The sequence below is a fragment of the Bos mutus genome, chromosome 4 (assembly GCF_027580195.1).
Source record: "Bos mutus isolate GX-2022 chromosome 4, NWIPB_WYAK_1.1, whole genome shotgun sequence".
In the NCBI taxonomy this organism is placed as follows: Eukaryota; Metazoa; Chordata; class Mammalia; order Artiodactyla; family Bovidae; genus Bos; species Bos mutus.
The window spans coordinates 57,650,374-57,665,385 of record NC_091620.1 but is presented as its reverse complement, the minus strand read 5'-3'; the positions used below and the strand labels follow the sequence as shown (position 1 = coordinate 57,665,385).

Here is a 15,012-nt window from a genome sequence, read left to right as displayed (position 1 = left end):
CCCTTTTGGGTAGCATAATAGGTGATTCTGATTAGTCAAAAGTTTTATATATCCATCTGATAGCTAAATCTGAAATAGCATTACACATTTGTGTTCAGGGATTTGTTATCTTGTGGAAGAAAGCCATATTGACTTATCATTAATGCAGGAGTAGAGTGCTCAAGTAGACTGGTAACAGTCCCCTCTCTTAAATCTGTTTTTGATGAAACTACATGACATTTTAATACAAGTTAACTTGGGTTAGGAGTTTAATTTTGGGACCTCAAATATTACAGAAGGAAGCCCACTTGGTCCATTAGCAAACTTTGAATCCTGGTACTTAGAGTTAAATATATTTTAATATAATTTTTTGATAGAATATTAGTTACTTTAATGGCAGCTTTTAGCTCATGTTTATTTATAGAATTTATACTTTTAGAATTTTTCTGCATTTGAGATTCTTTTTGCTTGTAAATGTAGCAGAATTGAATATGTAGCTGTTAGGTTTCACTTTAGATTTTTTATGTAACTCAGTGTTTTCTGGATATCCCTAATCTCTTTATGCTCTTGTGTATGTTTATGATCACCTGTGGGAAATTTTAAAAAACTTTACACTAGTGTATTCCTTCTGTTTAGATAGTTGACTTTGTAGCTTTGCTAGTGTGACTTCCTGCTGTCATTTTCATTTTAATCATGTAGTTTCAGGTTGCCAAAGTGGTTTAATAACATCTCTCCCTGTCTCTCTCTCCCTACTTCTCCCTCTATCTCAAAAATACTGGCTTTTGTAGCATATATCCTCCCCTCTTTCTTTTCTTAATAGACTTTATTTTTTAGGGTAGTTTTAGGTTCATAACAAAATTGGGAAGAAGGTATAAAGATTACCTATATAACTCCTACCTCCACACATACACAGCTACTCCCACTAACAGCATTCCACATAAGTCTACATTACAGTGCTACAGTAGTTAGAGTTGAAGCCTGTATTGACATCATCACCCCAAACCCTAGTTTACATTAGGGTTCACTGTTGGTGTTGTACTTTCTGTAGGCTTTAATAAATGTATAATGACAAGGATCCACCTTATAATATTGTACAGAATATTTACTACCCCCCAAATCCACTATGTTCCACCTCTTCATTTTCTTTCCTGGTTTTATCCTTAAAAACTTTTTTCACTATATGCTCTTTGAAATATAGATTTATTATTTTAACCCAAGGATAGCTAGAGTCTGAACATGCATACTTCTAAAAAGGATTTTACTGCCAGAAATCATTCCCAACCAGAATACTTAAAATGCTTTGGGATTTCCATGGTGGTCCAATGGTTAAGACCCTGTGCTATCCCTGATCAGTTGACCCTAACCCTAACCCTAATCCTTGATCAGGGAACTGAGATCCCACATGTGCCTCTATGGCCAATGCGTTCCCCCCCGCTCCCCCCGTCCCCACTAAAACAACAACAACAACAAACAAAAACCACCCAGCTTCAGTCAAAGGACTGTTGTGTCCCTTATCATAGAACATTTTGAACAGTATGTTTACAGTTCGAACAGATCATTGGACTGTATAACACTTTACTTCTTTCAGTTAAATGCTGTCATTAACTTTACCTGTTTAGTTATAAAATGTCTTATAGAAACATTTCCCAAAGGTGAATAAATACTATGAGGTAATTGTGGTTAATATGACCTTTGAAACTACGTTTGTAAGGATGACCATCTTACACTTGGATGCTTGTTTTACTGGTCTGTATTCCCAAGCTAAGGGGACATTGTAAATCAGGCATCCTTTCTCCCTGCTTTGCTTGGTGTACCTCATGTAATGCTATTTCTGGGAATGCCTTTAGTATTCTAACTCCTAGTAACTTCTTCCTCTAAACCCATAAACAGTTATAGTTCATGCATCTCAGTTTTGTGCAAAAGACTGATTTATGTATTTCTCTAATTGCTCTCTAATGTGCTAGTCTGTTCTTTTAAAAAATATTTATTTATTTATTTGTTTTTCGCTGCTGGGTCTTCGTTGCTGTGCCAACTTTTCTGCAGTTGTGGAGAGTGGGAGCTACTCTCTAGTTGCAGTGTGTGGGCTTCTCACTGCGGTGACTTGTCTTGTTGCCAAGCACAGGCTCTCGGGCGCGCGGGCTTCAGTAAATGCCGCTCTTGGGCTCTAGAGCACAGGCTCAGTAGTTGCGGTGCATGGGCTTAGTTGCTGTTTGTGGGATCTTCCCAGATCAGGGATCAAACCCGTGTCTCCTGCATTGGTAGGCAGATTGTTTACCACTGGGCCACCAGGGAAGCCCTAGTCTGTTCTTTTAAGAACATCATGAGTCTCCTTAGGGGAGGGCCTGACTCCTGCCCTTTCTTGGATTCACCTCAGAATTAAGCACAGTTCTTGTTTATGGAAGATGATGAATTCCCAGAGCTTTGTTTCTCTTTCTCACAACTGGGCATCTTTTTTTTATTATTTCCTGCTATGCACCACCCCCCTTTTAAAAAATCATTTTCTGATTTTTTCTTTTTTAAAATTGTTGCGCCATCCTTTGTTCTTCTCTGCCTCTCCTTACTCTACCTTATTTACTTGCTTTATGCCTATGATAGATATACTCATGAAATCATTAAGCTAAAATGCCAATTAATTATTTTTAGAGTATTTTCCTTCATATTTAGAGTATTTTCCTTCCTCATAGTTGTAGATTTATGGAGAAACATTTGGAATATTTACAGAATATAGTTCAAACATATGCTCTATGTCTGTGTATAAGTGTTAGAGATAAAACCAGTTTTTGACTTAAAAAATAAAATACTATTGCTAAAATTCAGACAGATGAGACTGTAGTGAGGCTATTTGAGTTTCCTTATCACTGTAAGTTTTCAAATAATGAAAACATTTACTATTCGAAGTTTGTAGGCCTAAGCTTCAGTGTGACTGTCACAGTGCTGATATTACTGTGTGTAGTACTTTTATACTGAAATACTAGGTTGCGTTGACAACTTTACAGCAGTGTTTGCTTCAGAACTCCTTGGTATACAAAATAATAATTTTTTCATGTAGTAGTTGCTGAGTATTGAGACCATTCTCTAAGCGTGGAGGAAGCACTGAATTCAGAAGGGTCCCAGTTTATGTGCGGGTGACAGCAGTGTGTTACTAACAAAAGGGCTGTGGTAGGAAGACACTTAAGTTTTGAGTATTTCTGCTTAGCCACTGACATTTTTGAGCTGTGTACTTTCCAGTACTACCCTTTAAATGTAATTTTCTTTAATTTTAGCAAGATGAGTATCATATGGTTCATCTAGTCTGTACTTCCCGGACTCCTCCCAGTTCTCCAAAATCCAGCACCAATAGAGAAAGTCATGAAGCACTGGCATCCAACAGCAATTCTGTGAGTTGTTTTGGGCAGAGTAAATGCTGAAGTTTTCTGATTATCCCTTCTTGCCTCTAAAAACTAAGTGGAAAACAGAACAACTGGATCTCATGGGTGGTGAGACTGGGTTGTGAACAGCTTAAGTTAGTCATTTAAACTTCATTTGTAGAGATCCAGTACACAGTGTAATCCCTTGAAGCCTGTTCCCCATGAGTTATAATTTGCAGGTCAAATTATAACTCATTATGGCAGGTCAGTAATAGAGCCAATTTTCAGTATTTAATTACTGAAATACTGAAAAGACAGAATTATGATATGGTTATATAATATAAACTCTACAGCCAATATTTCAGAAATGTTTAAGGTATTTTATATATTATATTTAATCAAGGTAGATTAAAGTATTTAAACTTTAAGTTTGCTAAATCTTCTTGAAGAAGATTGCTTGTTCAATAATTGTTTTTTAAAATGACTGGATTTGAGTGTATATTCCGACTATGGGAAGAATAATTACTTGATGTACCCAGTTCTTTCAGACTTGAGTATTCATTTTTCCCTTTTTAGTTTTCCATCTGCCTAAAATTGTTTTGGAAATTTAAAAAACTAGTTGAACTTTTCAACTTAGACCTTTTTTACACAGTCCAAATTCTTTTATGTTAAATTACTCTTGGTTTCCCGTGGAAGCTTTGTGGGACACTTTCGGAGTGAAGGAAAAGGACTGGTCGAGTGGGGAGCTGTGTAAACTCCCCGGGGCGGGAACTTTTGTGCTGCTAAGTGTACTTGCCTTCTTGTCAGGAATCCAGCCAAAATTTTGAGGAGGGGATGAATGGCAGGGGTGAAAGCGAGAGACTGGTTGTTAACTGCGTCTTTAAGAAACCAGATCTTGTAGTTGCTCTCTTTAATTAGCATAGCCTCAATGGTAAGTATTTTCTAGTACTAGCCGTGGGAATTCAGCTTTCTCTAAACTGAAAGTTGTTTTGTCCATAAACCTAAGGGTCTTTGTATGTTTCCCACCTTGCATAAGAAGGGACAAAACCCTGTACTGGCATAGAATTCTCTTTATAGTCTTTGAACAGTTGTGTTGCTCCAGTTTCTGTTGACAGAGAACTTTCTTTTCCCTTATCTAGTAGTTCCTCAGCCATGATTTCATTTCTTTATAATATATATTCAGTTTTTCAGAGGTGTGTTATAAAAAAACCTAAGAAGTATCAAAGGAGAATGAAATTGAATTCCTCTTAATTTTTTTATGGCTGATAAATTTCAGTGGGACTTGATAATGTCTTAAAAATCTGTTCATGAAAGTTGTCTAATAAGGTCAGAAATAATTAGTTCTAGAGAAATTAGGGTGTGCTGCCAAATGCCTAGGCCTTTCTTCTATTAATTTTTTTTAGTGAATACCATATTTTGATGATCCATTTACGAAATCTCGCCAAAAAAGAAGCCTTTCCAGGTTGTGTGCCTAATAATCAGCCTCCCTAGTAAGATATTTGGTGTCTGTTTGGTATGGAATAACATTTTAAAGCTTTTGTTAATTTTTCAAAGGTCTCACATGGCAGGACTAAGGAAGGTAGACATGTAAAAAGACATGCTGTAAATAGGAAGGCAGTACCAGTAATGTGATTTTAACACACTTGGAAGGATGTCGAAATTATCTTGTATCCAGTTTTTTAAAGTAGGTAATTTATATAAACTGTAATTGTGTTTTAAATTTACATAAAACACTTGACAAACTATTTTCAAACAGCAACAAATTGAGGTGGTCTTCAAGGGGTTATATTGATTGAAGCTGTTGAATCTGTAAGTTACTGACACCATTAATGCATTAGAATTTTAAAATTCTGTTTGGTATCTTGTTTATCTTGTTAAAAAAAAAAAGAACAGTATTTGTTGGTAGTATCTTTAATAGGATTTTAGGACTGAAAGGAATCTTGAAAATCTAGTTCAATCTCATTTCTTATAGGAAAGCTGTGACTTAGGGGTTAAGTGAATTGTAAGGTTATGTTCCTTGTTAATGTCAGAGATAACACCAAATTCTAGCACGCTCTTCAGTGTTTTAAACCAGTATATGACTAATGGCATGTTATACAGTAGCTGGTACATAGTAACTGTTTAAGTGATACAGTTATTAGTACCATTATTGAACACTTCCTATGTGTTAAGCATCATGAAAAGAGCTTTGCATGCATTAATTTTCACAAATTTTGTATGCTATTTTTGGTATATAATTACTACTCAGCCTTTTATAGTTGAGAAATGGACTATTATTGTATAATTAATGGATTTTGATTTTCTAAACTCTTTAGTCTCATGAGAATTAAATTATTTATACCTATATGTATAAATAAATAAATATACCTATTATGCTGGGCACGCAAGTCAAATCAGTAAATTTCTAGAATTCACTCTTTGCGGAGGGATTTCACAGATGCATTTTTAGTAATGTGTCTATAATATTGTGATTATAATGAGTTAAATCTCCTTGAAAAAAAATAATTACATTTTTGTTTGTAGAGTTCAGATCAGTCAGGATCATCAACTCCATCATCCAGTCAAGAAACCTTGACTTTAGCTACCAGTTCTTCCTCAGAAGGATTGAGGCAACGTACCCTTCCACAAGCACAGACTGACCCAGCACAGAGCCATCAGGTCCCATATGTAATGCAAGGGTGAGTGAAACTGTGGTAGCTTTGGTCCTCTTAAAAATCTATGACTCCAGACTTTCATGGTAGCCCCCTTCACTAATCAAAGTACATTTGAAATTTATTCATATACCTGATTATATGTTTTCTGAATTAGAGGGTTAGGTGTAGCAGTTTTGGGGGGGCTGTTCTGTGTGGTTTGTGGGATTTTAGTTCCCTGACCAGGGACTGAACCTGTGCCCTCTGCAGTGAGAGCACTGGACTGCAACTGAATTCCCTGGAGCAGTGCTTTCGAAAGCTGGTTGTACATTAAAATTGTCGGGGGTAGTACCTTTCAGTCTTTAATGTTTGTGCTAATCACCTGGAGATGTTGTTAAGATGCGGGTTCTGATTCAGTTGGTCTAACAGGGCCTGAGATTATGTATTTCCAGTGAGCTCGGCTGTGATGCTGATGCTTCTGATGCTTTGACCGTAGTTTGAATAGCAAGGATCTAGGTAACTAAAATTTTTGTTTTTACTCAATCTTACTATGTTATGCTCAAGTGCTCAGTCGTGTCCAACTTTGTGACCCTAAGGACTATACCCTGCCAGGCTCTTCTGTCCATGGGATTTTACAGGCAAGAATACCGAAGTAGGCTGCTGTTTCCTCCTCCAGGGTATCTTCCTTACCCAGGGATTGAACTCGCGTGTCCTACATCTTGGGCATTGGCAGGTGGATTCTTTACCACTAAGCCATCAGGGAAGCCCCAGTCTCACTATAGATCTACTCAAACTAGTCTTCTGAAGAACAAATGGGTGAATAAGGTGTTCTTGGAAGAGTATAGAGCCCAGTAATCTGTTTTTTAAAAGTTCTACTGGTGTTTATGATCAGCCAGGCTTGGTAACTACCAAGACAGAGTATTGTGATAAGTATTCTGGTGATGTATTATGAAGATATGCTAACCATTGCATGTTATCCAGAGACTTTCTTAAGAGGAGTTTACTCAAGAAGCTTGCTATGGCTGCCTTATATTTAGCAATTACAATAGGCCTCTTGGGTTAGGCAGTTCCAGGGGGAATGCAGCCAACAGCCACAGCAGCTGTGGACAGCTCAGAGAGGAGGATCTTGGGGAATACAGTTTAGATCTGGGTCATGTCTGAAACTGGAGTACTTTTGAAGTAAAGGAAACAGGAATAATAGTTACTGATAGTTGTTTTGCGTTGCATATTGTGCTGTGGTGTGTGTGACGGTGCTCCAGATCTATGATGCTGAGGCTGGAAATAAGCAAATGGCTAGGACCCCCCCAAAATGGTAGTAAGTGATGTAACCAAGGAGTAGCCACTAACTGTTATGCCAAAGAGGATGTAATAACATATGGCTACTTTTTACTTAGAACTTTATAAACTTAATTCAATTCTTAATGTAGAAAAACAAAGCTGAGTATATAGAAAAATATTAAAAAGACTCATTTGTCTCATATTCTTGAGTTTTTCTTCTAAAATTAAGTGTTTAGTGAGGCTGATTGTAGACTTTTATAAAGCATCTCATGAAACTATTTTTGTTTTCAGAAAATGATTATTACAAACCGGAACTTTGTTATTTGTAAAAAAGTATTGTCACGATTTACATGGTAGAATAGTGGCTTAAAATAGTTTGTCTTATGACAGTGATTCCTTTTCTGTCTTTTTTGCAGAATAAAACAGTTCAGTTCCTCTCAGTTTATACAGAGTCCTGTTACTAATATTTTACCAAATATGTTGGTAGTGATGGAAAGTGAGAATGGATATAATAAACCTTGAAGAATATATAATATGTTGAAAATAGTTATGTCTGTATAATAATATTTTTACCTCTTTCTCATACTTACAGTGAATATATTAATATATATATATATTTTAACTCTTGATTTATTAAGGTAAAATATACATAAAATAAACCTTTTAAAGCATTTTTAAAGTGCACAGTTCACTAGCATTAAGTACGTACACAGTGAATATATACTCTGTAATAAAGTATATGAAGTTGCATGTTTTCAGAATAAGACCATGGATATCTTGGGAACAGATTAATAATTTCTTTAAACTAGTCTGTTGAGAAAATCAACAGACTTTGGAGCAAAGGCATTTAGCTCTTAGAAGTATATAAAACAGATTAGAAAAATTTGAAATAGTGTTTATTTTGCTAAAAATGAGTATTAAGATGAAGAGAGGTAAAATCCTTAAATAATGTTTAGTTTTAAATCAGGAGGGCAGTACAGCTTAGTGGATGTACAGATTCAGGAGTCAGCCTACCTTGCTTTGAATCCTAGCCCTGTCCACTGACTAGCTTGGGCAAGTCTCTTCTCTTCTTTGCTTCAGTTTGCTCATGATCTGCAGATAATAGTAGTTATTGTATAGGATTTCTGTGTGGATTAAGAGTTCATGTATGTAAAGAGTTAAGTGATATGTTAGCAATTATTTATAAATTCATTCATACTTATAAATGAATGCTGTATGTTCATTCAGCAAATATATTTATAGGCATTTGTGAGTCTGACACACTGAAACATCTGAATGAATGCCAGTACCGGGTGCTGGAAAATAAATCTGTATTTGGAAAGAGCACTTTGTGATTTACAAAGCAGTTTAAGTGAAAGTTCAATAAGTAGGTTATTTGGCTTAACAATGGATGTGATTTAACCTAATCTTATAGTTGTAATCTTTTACTAATGAAGACTTTACATCCGTCTTTAAGTAAAATTTTATTTAATATAGCCTTGCCTTACTTGTGCAAGAGCAGTAATTTAGTGATCTTGAAGAATTCACCAACAAAATATAATCTCTCCACATCATTTTTAGACTCCAGCACAGCTTATATTTAGCTAGTCACATGTGTTTCCCACCATGTAGGTTAGTACTCTGTCTTTAAAATGGCTAAATTCTGATCACTGTTCCCTGAGTTTTTGAATCACTAGGTTTGGGGTAGTGTTTAGGACTCTGCCAACTTAACAGCATTCTGGGAACCTAGCTTTTCAAGAAATCCTAATGCAGGTGATTATTTGCCCATTAAGCTCTTGAGGAAACAATGAGAAGACCAAACAGAACATGTGCATCAGCACCTTGGCTGTCCATTTATAATGTCACATTTATGAATCTTGACTGACTGTTTTGGACTCAGTGTGTTACGCTGTCATGTTTATTTAACTCTAAAAACTGCTCACTGGTTCATAACAAATTGCCCACTGTTTTGTACACTTAATTTCCCTGCCTGAAATAGTAGCAGCCTTGTTTTATAATTAATAAAACTGAAAACCTACTCACTGTACTCTTCTATCATCTGATTTTTTAATAGCAAAACTGCTTATAACCCACCACCCAGAGATAACTATTACTAACATTTTTGTAGTTTCCTTCTAAATACTTTTCTAAGTATATTTTTAAAATAGAAACATCATACTGTTTTATTTTATAAACCTTTTTAAAAAGCAGAATGTAGTCTGGACATATTTCCAGATCAAATATAGATCTACAACATTTAAAGTTTGTATTAGCAATCAGTTTAGCTAAGGACCTGAAAGGCCTATGCACTGAGAACTAGAAGATAATGATGAAAGAAATTGAAGACACAAATAAATGAAAAGATATTCCATGCTTACGAGTTAGAAGAATTAATGCTGTTAAAATGTCCATACTACTCAAAGCAATCTTCAGTCGGTCTCTATCAAAATTCCAAATATTTTTCACAAAAGTGAACAGTTCTAAAAGTTGTACAGAACCACAAGATCCTAGATAGCTATAGCAGTCTTGAGAAAGAAGAACAAAGCTAAAGGCATCACACTCCCTGATTTCAAACTATACTATGGAGTGATAATAATTAAAACAATATGGTATTGGCATAAAAACAGACTAGTGGAACAGAATAGAGAACCCAGAAATAAACCCATACATACATAATCAATTAATTTATGACAAGAAGCAAGACTACAATGAGGAAATGACAGTCTCTTCAATACTTGGTGTTGGGAAAACTGCAACAAAATTAAGCTAGACTACTATTTTATATCCTACGTAAAATTAACTCAAAATAGGAATTCCCTGGCAGTCCAGTGGTTAGGACTAGGTACTTTCACTGGTGAGGGTGCAGGTTCAATCCCTGATTAGGAAACTAAGATTCTGCAAGCCACACAGCATGGCCAAAACAGAAAAAGTTAACTCAGAATGAATTTGATTTGAATGTAAGGCTTGAAACCATTAAAATCCTAGAATAATATAAAGCTCCTTGACACTGGACTTGGTGATGATTTTTTAGATTTGACAACAAAAGCAAAACTAAATAAATGGAATTACATTAGACTAAAAAGCTTTTGTACAGTAAAGGAAATCATCAACAAAATGAAAAGGCAACCCACTAAATAGGATAAAGTATTTACAAATCATATGCCTGATAAGGGGTTATATACAAAATATACAAAGAACGCACACAATAGCAGAAAACCAAATAATCCAGTTTAAAAGTAGGCAGAGCACCTGAATAGACTTTCTTTCAAGAAGGCATACAGATGGCCAGCAGTTATATGAAAATATGCCCAACGTCACTAATCATCAGACCAAGGCAGGTCAAAAACACAGTGAGGCACTACCTCACACCTGTCAGAATGGCTATTATTAAAAAGACAACAACTACTAAGTGTTGGTCAGGATTGTGGAGAAAAGGGAACCCTTGTGTACTGTTGTTGGCAATGTAAATTGGGGCATCCACTATGGGAAACATTATGGAGTTTCCTAAAAAAATTAATAACAGAACTACCATGTGATCCATCAGGTCCAGTTCTAAGTATCTGAAGAAAATGAAAATACTTAATTTGAAGAGACAGATGTACCCACATGTTCAGTGCAGCATTATTTATAATAACCATAATAAGGAAACAACCCAAGTGTCCCTAGGTAGAAAATGGATAAAGAACTTGGGGTGCATTTATACACAGTGGAACACTATTCAGCCATAAAAAGAAAAGCTATAGTTTATCTTTCAGTAACTGTTGTTGAGAGCCTGATTCACCATACCATTACAAATTCATACTTCCTAGAACAATAAGTTGGAATGTCCTTGTTTTAATTTAGACATGATAAAGAGACATTCTTTTTATTCTGTTTTGTGAAGTGCTTATTTGTTGGCATGTTGGTATTTTAAAAAGTTCATTTGTGACAGTTCTTTATGTAAAAGAATATTACTAATTGATACTATTGAGTATTAATTATTTAGTATTAATTATTACTTAGCATAAGCTTGGCATTGTATTAAGCACTTATACATGCTTTATTTCATTGAACTTTATACCAACTCTGTGGCCCAGGTACTGTTCTCTCCCGATTTATGAACGAGGAGAAGGAGGCTAAAAGGTACATAGCCTGCCTTACTTCAGTAGTCAGTATCAGGACTAGAATTCAAATCCACATCTGACTGGAAAGTCTGTGTTAACTGTCTTGTTGAAGTGAATATTTTATCATTTGTTTCAGTATATTTTTCTGTGTTACCACTTGTATTTTGATTTCATTTATAATGGTGGTTCTCTCCCCTCTACTTTCCCATTTAAAACTTTTCTCTAGTCAGATCTGTTGGTCAGATTTGAAGCAATCTGACTGAATAAGCCAATTTGTCATATAAGGATCATGTGGCTTTCTTCAGGAAAAGTTTACTTAGAATTTGTGGTAGCTGGGCACTGAAGATAGGAAAATGAATTATGTAGTTGCCCTCAGTGGAAGCAGGTCAGATCGGCAAATAAATTGCCATTCACTGATGTGCTTCTATGGTTTTGACAAAATTCTTCAGGAGCCTGGAGGAGGGTGTGCTTGCAGGAGGTGGGAGAGCTTCATAGCTGGTAACATTGGGGCTGATTTTAAGGGAAGTTCAGCAAGGGAGAACAGAGTAGTGTGGAGAGTCTTGAAAAAGCATATTCTGGAAGTAAAGTGGGAATTCCATGCAGGTTTTCTTTGAAAGAATTTGTTTCTGATTGTTGAAGTTTCCAGTTCATCTCCTCTCCTTTATCATTCTTAACTTTAAAAGCATACTAATGAATCTCTATTATAAGGATTTTACCTAACATCCAGCTTCAGCAACAGTTAATAGACAACAGCTGTTCAACCCTTCCCTTGTTCCTCTTTTTTTTTCTCTTGGGCTGGAGTATTTTTAAAGTAATCCTAGACGTCATATCCCTTCATCTGTAAATACTGTATATCTGTAACAGATAAGGACTATAAGAATCACACTACTATTAGAACACACAACAGAATTAAAAATTCTTTAATATCATTTATTACTCAATTCGTGTTCCATTTTCCCTGATTGTCCCAAATGTCTTTTTATGGTGGTTTTGATCGGATCAGTTTCAGAGATTGACTTACTGCCTTTGGTTGAGTAATTTTGTTTCTTAAGGCTCTTTTAATCTAATCCCTTTCCCTATCTTTTTTTACTTTATGCTTTTTCTGTTGTTCTATGTTCTAATTTCCCATAGTAATCTAGATTCAGCTCACTGCATCCATGTGGTATCATTAATATTTTCCTCTGTTTTCATAGATTGACTGTAAACTGGTAGTTAGATCTAGGGCCTGATTAAATATTAAAAAGTTCAGCTTAAAAAAAATAATTTTATTTATTTTTGGCTGTGCTGGGTCTTTGTTGCTGTGTGGGCTTTTCTTTAGGTCCAGCAAGTGGGAGCTGCTCTAGTTATCATGTGCTGGCTTCTTGCTGTGGTGGCTTCTCTTGTTGCAGAGCACAGGCTCTAGGGTAAGTGGGTTTCAGTATTTGTGGCTCTAGGGTAAGTGGGTTTCAGTATTTGCAGCTCCCGGGTTCTGGAGCACAGGCTCAGTAATTGTGGCACATTGGCTTCGCTGCTCCGTGGCATGTGGGATTCTCCTGGATCAAGGGTAGAACCCATGTCTCCTGCATTGGCAGGCAGATTCTTTACTTCTATGTCATCATGGAAGCCCAAAGTTCAACTTTTAAAATTTATTTATTTTTACTTAAGCTTATATGGAAAATGTGATATTTATTAAATCACTTTTATAAAACAGTTTGACAATTGACTAACAATTAACAACATAACTAAAAATTTTAGAATCTTAACATCATAGAAGTTTGTTTCTTACTCATGTAGTAGTCTGATTCTAGGCTGTGATGTTAGTTGTTCTGTATACGTGGGATCAGGATCATCTTAGATAAGCCGTAATGTCTTACTTGGGACTTTCCTTGTGGCTTGGATGATAAAGAGTCTACCTGCAATGCAGGAGACCTCGGTTTGATTCCTGGGTCAGGAAGATCTGGAGAAGGGAATGGCAACCCACTCCAGTGTTCTTGCCTGGAGAATCCCATGGACAGAGGAGCCTGGAGAGCTACAGTCCATGGGGCTGCAAAGAGTGGGACACGACTGAGTGACTAACACACATACACAGTGTCTTACTTGAGGAATGTTGAACATAAGTATTTTTTTTCAGTGAGTTTTAGTATGTTTTGTCAACGGATGACATAGTTCAGAAATAAAAATGTAGAGAAATGCTTTCAACTTCTTCTGGAGCATTAAAAGACATTTTCTTATTACTCTATTGCAGAAATGTAGACAACCAGCTTCCCGGGCAGGCTGTTCCGGCTGGATTCCCGGTGTATCCCGCTTTCAACCCACTGCAGATGCTGTGGTGGCAACAGATGTATGCTCATCAGTATTATATGCAATAGTAAGTCAGTTTGTGTTGATTTTTTTACACATGGTGTTATTTGCTTTATTTTCTTTTTCATCCTAAGTAAGTTGATTTGAGATTTCATTTACTGATGTATATGATTTGTTTTTAAAAATTATTTTAAATTATTTGGTTAAAGGAAAAAGGGTACATACACATCCTGTTCACATCAACTAAACCTATTCTCTGCTTCTTCCTCTCTTCCTTAATTATATTTGGCAGTATTCAGGTGCTTTCTTTAAGAGAACATTTTATCTATTTAAGAGGAGAAAACGTAGGAAAGTTTCACTGGAAGGCAACAAATCTGTGTGAAGATAGGATGTCAACTAAAAAAGGGAATAGAAAGAATCATACATCAGGGAGGCTCATATTAATGTCGGGTTCCCTTGTGGCTAATATGCCTTCTGGACTTTTCTGTATTTTAGTAAGTTTTGCTTCTGATCAGCGTGAAACATCCTTAGCATGGAATAGTTTCTTGGTTTTCTTTGCGCTGGGCTTCCTATGTATTCATTTAACATTTCTAGCTTCTCTTTAGTGTTCTCCTCTCCTTGTTTCTGTGATTCTGTTATCCTGTTCATTCTTTTTCTCTTTCTGATTACTCATTTTGTATTCTTTGATAGCCTGTTTTTTCCCCTTTTTCTAAATGGTAACATTCCTTGTTCAGTTAAGTATTTGTATACTTACCATGTGCCTTGCGATACACAGTCTGGTAGGGAAGATAGGATTTAGCCCCAGGCTAGTCCTCTTGGTTTTCCTTTTTCTGTGGCCTTAGTTGTTAGCTCTGTGTGATGGCTCCCAGTTCTTCATCTCCTGTGCCTCATCTTGTGCCTCCACTTAATTGTTGGAGAATTTCATAGAGAAATTTGCCTTTCCTTTAAATTCAGTTAGGTCTGAACTTCGACTGCATCATCTTGTTACGTGCATTCTCCTTCTTGACTTGTCAGTGATACTGTCTCTTCTTAATCATCCTCCAAGCCCTTAACATTAATCAGCTTTGATTCTAGCTTCTGTTATCCCTGAACTCAACAACTTACCAAGATGAATCAGTATGTTGTTTCTAGCTTCTGTCCTTCCCTTCCTATATTTTACTTCTGATGTTTTGCTTAGATATTTCTAATATTAGACCCACTTTAATGCAATCACTTCTCCTCCTTTTAGGCTCTTGACTGTATTTCATTGTACTACTTGCCAGGTTAACTTAACACATAATTGAGTCCATCATTCTCCATTCCCTAAAATACAGATGGCCCTCTTGCCTACAGTGTGAAGTCTGTATCCTTATTCTTCCTCTATGCTGCTGCTGAGTCGCTTCAGTTGTGTCTGACTGTGCATCCCCATAGACAGCA

The 15,012-nt window shown here is 36.1% G+C and overlaps 2 protein-coding genes across 3 annotated transcripts in view; one reads left to right on the top strand and one right to left on the bottom strand.

The window, feature by feature from the left end:
* SEPTIN7 (septin 7) overlaps window positions 1–15,012 on the bottom strand; it is a 292,002-nt gene that overhangs the window by 215,559 nt on the left and 61,431 nt on the right. The window lies entirely within an intron of this gene.
* Window positions 1–15,012, top strand: part of HERPUD2 (HERPUD family member 2) — a 36,047-nt gene that overhangs the window by 16,717 nt on the left and 4,318 nt on the right. The window contains exons 4-6 of one of the 2 annotated variants that reach the window (XM_070369521.1): window positions 3,243–3,356; window positions 5,850–6,004; window positions 13,541–13,663. In XM_070369521.1, the coding sequence (XP_070225622.1) occupies window positions 3,243–3,356; window positions 5,850–6,004; window positions 13,541–13,663 (392 nt within the window). The remainder of the gene's footprint in view (window positions 1–3,242; window positions 3,357–5,849; window positions 6,005–13,540; window positions 13,664–15,012) is intronic. The other variant, XM_070369523.1, reaches the window with a different exon arrangement.